Source organism: Sesamum indicum, linkage group LG9 (genome assembly GCF_026168435.1).
Source record: "Sesamum indicum cultivar Baizhima isolate 11 linkage group LG9, ASM2616843v1, whole genome shotgun sequence".
NCBI classification, from domain to species: Eukaryota; Viridiplantae; Streptophyta; class Magnoliopsida; order Lamiales; family Pedaliaceae; genus Sesamum; species Sesamum indicum.
In genome coordinates, this window is record NC_142665.1 from 17,709,101 (window position 1) to 17,713,577 (window position 4,477).

At 39.4% G+C, this 4,477-nt stretch overlaps 1 protein-coding gene across 1 annotated transcript; it reads left to right on the forward strand.

The window, feature by feature from the left end:
- The first annotated feature begins 1,066 nt into the window (after positions 1 to 1,066).
- Positions 1,067 to 3,503, forward strand: LOC105178222 (DELLA protein GAI). The gene has a single exon (XM_011101647.3). The coding sequence runs from the start codon at positions 1,348 to 1,350 to the stop codon at positions 3,067 to 3,069; it is 1,722 nt and encodes a 573-aa protein (XP_011099949.2). The 5' UTR covers positions 1,067 to 1,347; the 3' UTR covers positions 3,070 to 3,503.
- Positions 3,504 to 4,477: the final 974 nt, after the last annotated feature.

Below are 4,477 nucleotides of genomic sequence, written 5' to 3' on the forward strand. Positions count from 1 at the left end.
GCTTACTTTGAATCCTCTTTCATATTGGAATTTCTTGCAATATTCTTCATATATATATATATATATATACATACCCTATCCATGTCACATACATCAACTCATCTCAACGGACACTATGTTTGCCTAAATTTATTTAAAATATTTTAAAAGTATATAAAATGTTATTTTATTAAAAGAATAAAATTATTAATGTGTTTAATAGAATAAAATAATAAAGTTTATAGAATATCAGCTGTGACAAATTTGTAATTAATTCGAAAGAATTTGTTAAGATTTTAAAAATTTATAAGATTTTCTAAAAGAAGTTATAAGTTCATAACAATTGTTTTTGTTGAACATTTTGTCGTACTACTTTATAAGTTTTCAAGCATGTTATAAGATGTTATACAAAAATTTATTAGTTCATCCAGATATCCTCTTAATATTCTTATGAAGGTATTGTCTACTCCTTTTATCGTTGCGAAGACATCGAATAAGAAATAGAAAATTTTGAAACTTATATGCTGCTCGAATTTTTTATTTTCATTCAGTGTGAAATAATACTACACAATTATTGCCATAAGCCATCCATCTAAGCGACTTAAAGAACATATATGCTTGTGAGTATGTATCGCTAAATTTTCTATTATGCTTTCATACGAGATTTCCACTAATATACCCGTAATTCTACATTTAATTATAATGTAGAAAGTGAATTTATACCAATCACTCGGTGATGATTATAAAAGTGAGATAAAAGATCTTTCATTAAATTTAAAAAGAACACACAATTGGTGCAAAATGACGAGGCATGTACCATCCCATCTCGATGAGAATTTCTTGTATGAAATATCAGATGACTAAATGAAAAAACGGGATCTTTAAACTTAAAGGCAGCTCAAGTTAATATCTTGTTCCCATCGAATCATATATGAGGAAAGTATTTTGACATGAATATAATTTTGGAATTTTATAAAAAAATTTAATAAGATGCAATAAAAATTTAAACTAATTATGGAATCAAAAATGGAGAAATTATAATAAAGGATGAGCATGGAGCATGATTAGGATATACGCCTTAGGCTTCATTATCTTCCTTATCGCTTCCAGTTCCCCTCCTCTGTTCCTCTCTTGAAGCTCGCGCCCCTCTTCACGAGCCCTTCCTATTTATCACTCTTCTTCTCTGCTATTTCCCTAATAAAAAATTCAAATCTAAGCCCAAAAAAGTGCTGCAAAAAACCAAGCAAAACCCCCATGACTTTCGAGTTTCAACTCACCCACTTGTAGTGATCCATGTTTCTTGAAACAATTGCCCACCCCAAAATAAAATAAAAATCCATTCTTGCTAACAAGAACCCGTTTTTCGAAATGAAAAGAGATCGTGATCGTGGGAAGGCGGAGGCGGCGGTGAGTGGAGGCGCCACCTCGGTTGGGAAGGCGAAGATGTTGGCGGAGCAGCAGCAGCAGCCGGACGCTGGTATGGATGAGCTATTTGCTGTTTTGGGATATAAGGTGAAGTCCTCGGATATGGCGGATGTTGCTGAGAAGCTTGAGCAATTGGAGATGGCGATGGGCACTACGATGGAAGATGGGGTTTCTGTTCTCTCTACTGATACTGTCCATTACAACCCGTCTGATCTTTCTGGGTGGGTGGAGAGCATGTTGTCGGAGCTCAGCAACTCTTGTAGCTTCGAGGGTATGATTCCCAGCCAAATCGGGATTTCAGGTGAGTCTTCTTGCAGTAGACCGGGACAGCAAGACGGAGGTAAAATAATCTATGATGATGATTTGAGGGCGATTCCCGGTGGAGCTATTTTCAGTAACAACCTGAAAGATGTGGTTGGTGATTCTGAAAATGGTAATAAGAGGATGAGAGCTTCTGCTGGATCTGAGTTTCTTGAAAATGGTTCTCCAATGGCGATGGCTGCGGAGGCGGCGCGGCCGGTGGTGCTGGTGGATTCTCAGGAGACGGGAGTGAGACTCGTCCACACGCTGATGGCCTGCGCGGAGGCCGTTCAGCAGGATAACATGAAGCTGGCGGATGCTCTGGTGAAGCACGTCGGGTTATTGGCAGTTTCACAAGTCGGGGCCATGAGGAAAGTCGCCACCTACTTCGCGGAGGCGCTGGCCCGAAAAATTTACAAGATTTACCCGCAGGATTCGCTTGAATCTTCGTATTCGGATGTGCTGCAGATGCATTTCTACGAGACGGCCCCGTATTTGAAGTTTGCGCATTTCACAGCGAATCAGGCGATTCTGGAGGCGTTTGCTGGAGCGACTAGAGTTCATGTGATTGATTTCAGCTTGAAGCAGGGGATGCAATGGCCTGCTCTGATGCAGGCTCTCGCTTTGCGGGCCGGAGGGCCGCCGGCGTTTAGGCTTACTGGGATTGGGCCGCCGCAGCCCGACAACACCGACGCTTTGCAGGAGGTGGGATGGAAATTAGCCCAACTGGCAGAGACAATTGGCGTCGAATTCGAGTTCCGTGGCTTTGTTGCGAATTCCTTGGCTGATCTTGATGCCAATATGCTGGACATTAGGCCTAGCAACGTGGAGACCGTCGCCGTGAACTCTGTGTTCGAGCTGCACCGTTTATTGGCCCGGCCCGGCGCCATCAACAAAGTGCTAAATTCGATCAAAGCCATGAACCCCAAAATCGTGACGGTCGTGGAGCAGGAGGCGAATCACAACGGCGACGTTTTCTTGGACAGGTTCAACGAAGCCCTTCACTATTACTCCACAATGTTCGACTCCCTGGAGAGCTCCGGCCTAACTCCGGCCAACAGCCACGATCTAGTGATGACAGAGGTATATTTAGGGCGGCAGATATGCGACGTAGTGGCCTACGACGGCCCAGAGCGGGTGGAGCGGCACGAGACACTAGCCCAGTGGCGGAGCCGGATGCACTCCGCCGGGTTCGACCCCGTCCATCTGGGCTCCAACGCATTCAAGCAAGCCAGCATGCTGCTGGCCCTCTTCGCCGGCGGAGACGGGTACAGGGTGGAGGAAAACGACGGGTGTCTGATGCTTGGCTGGCACACTCGGCCGCTAATCACCACCTCGGCATGGCGGCTCGCGGCGGCGGATTAGCGGTGAGTCGAACCAGGCGAGTCAACAGGGTTGTGAAAGTGAGTTGTGGGCCAAGAACTCGAAACACTGCCACCGCACAAAGTGGTGTAAGCTGAGCTGTTTGAGAGGAGAGACCTAAAATTGAGTCAAATCCTGTCTCTCTCTCTCTCTCTCTCCTTTTTTTTTATTTTTTTATTTTTACTTTTTTACTTCTCTAAATCTTTTTCTTTTTTTTTTTTCAATAATTTAATTTTACTTGGTACATCTGTTTTTGAGGTTGTGAAGAAACTATTTTACTGTTTCTGCCTTTCTTGGTTTTATGTACTTTGCCCTAATTGTCTGCCTTTTTTGCCTCTTCTGTGTAAAAGACTAAAAGAGTGGCAATAACTCAGTACCCCATGTGAAGAATCTTTTACTTAACTTCAATATAAAGGATCACTTGGCTTATTTTCGTAGATTCTTGTTTCTTTTTTAAGCTTCACTTATGCTACTTCCAATTTTTATAAATTATTCTTCATTTTGGTAATTTACATCCACATCATTACAGTTACGTTTAATTACACAAAATCTCGTATTCTTAGTCAAAATTATAAGTATGTATATTTGTTAAGGTTGTAATAATAATTTGCAAGAAACACTTCTTAGTATGTGTACTTGTAAGTTTACAAAGAATACAAAGTGTTTGTATAATTATATCTAAGTGTTGGTAGTTTGCTCTATTTATTACGTTCATTATGTTAAGATATTAAGTAAGTTAATTGCCCTTTAAATTATTTGAAAGTTGTATAACTAATTATGAAATAACTAGTTTTTTAAGAAAAGTGATTGAGATGTTTCGATTTGCAATTCTATAATTGCCTATGTAAATGCAGATTGTGAGTGACTTTTAAAACTAACTTTATTCTTAAGGTTAATAAAGAAATTTTAAAAAAATATTTTAATGAATAATTAGATAAAAAATAATTATAGTGCTATTAAATATTATAAATGGGAGCCTATATTGAAATGTAATTTGGACAGAATTTAATCGAAAAAATTGATTATTGGATAAGGGAAAAACAACACTAGCAATGGAATCCTCAATAGTAGGACCAAACGAAGTTAAGTTGACGCTTTCGGAAGAGTTTGGTAGGGCAAAACATAGATCTTGACCAGTATGTTGATTTTCATGTTGTTCGATCTTGATTTTTAGCGACAGTTAATCAATTATAAAGACTCTAGTCAATACATATAATGCATATGCAATTCTCCCTTATGAGTTTTTGGGATGCCACCTACTTACCCATTTCCATATCAAGATAAAGTAATATGAAAACATATACAAAAAGATGGTCCAAAATTTTGCAATAATATGATAATTGATATATTGCGTTTGAATTTAGATGAGGGATAATTATATTTTTCTCTATGAATTTTCTGTGGTTTGGGA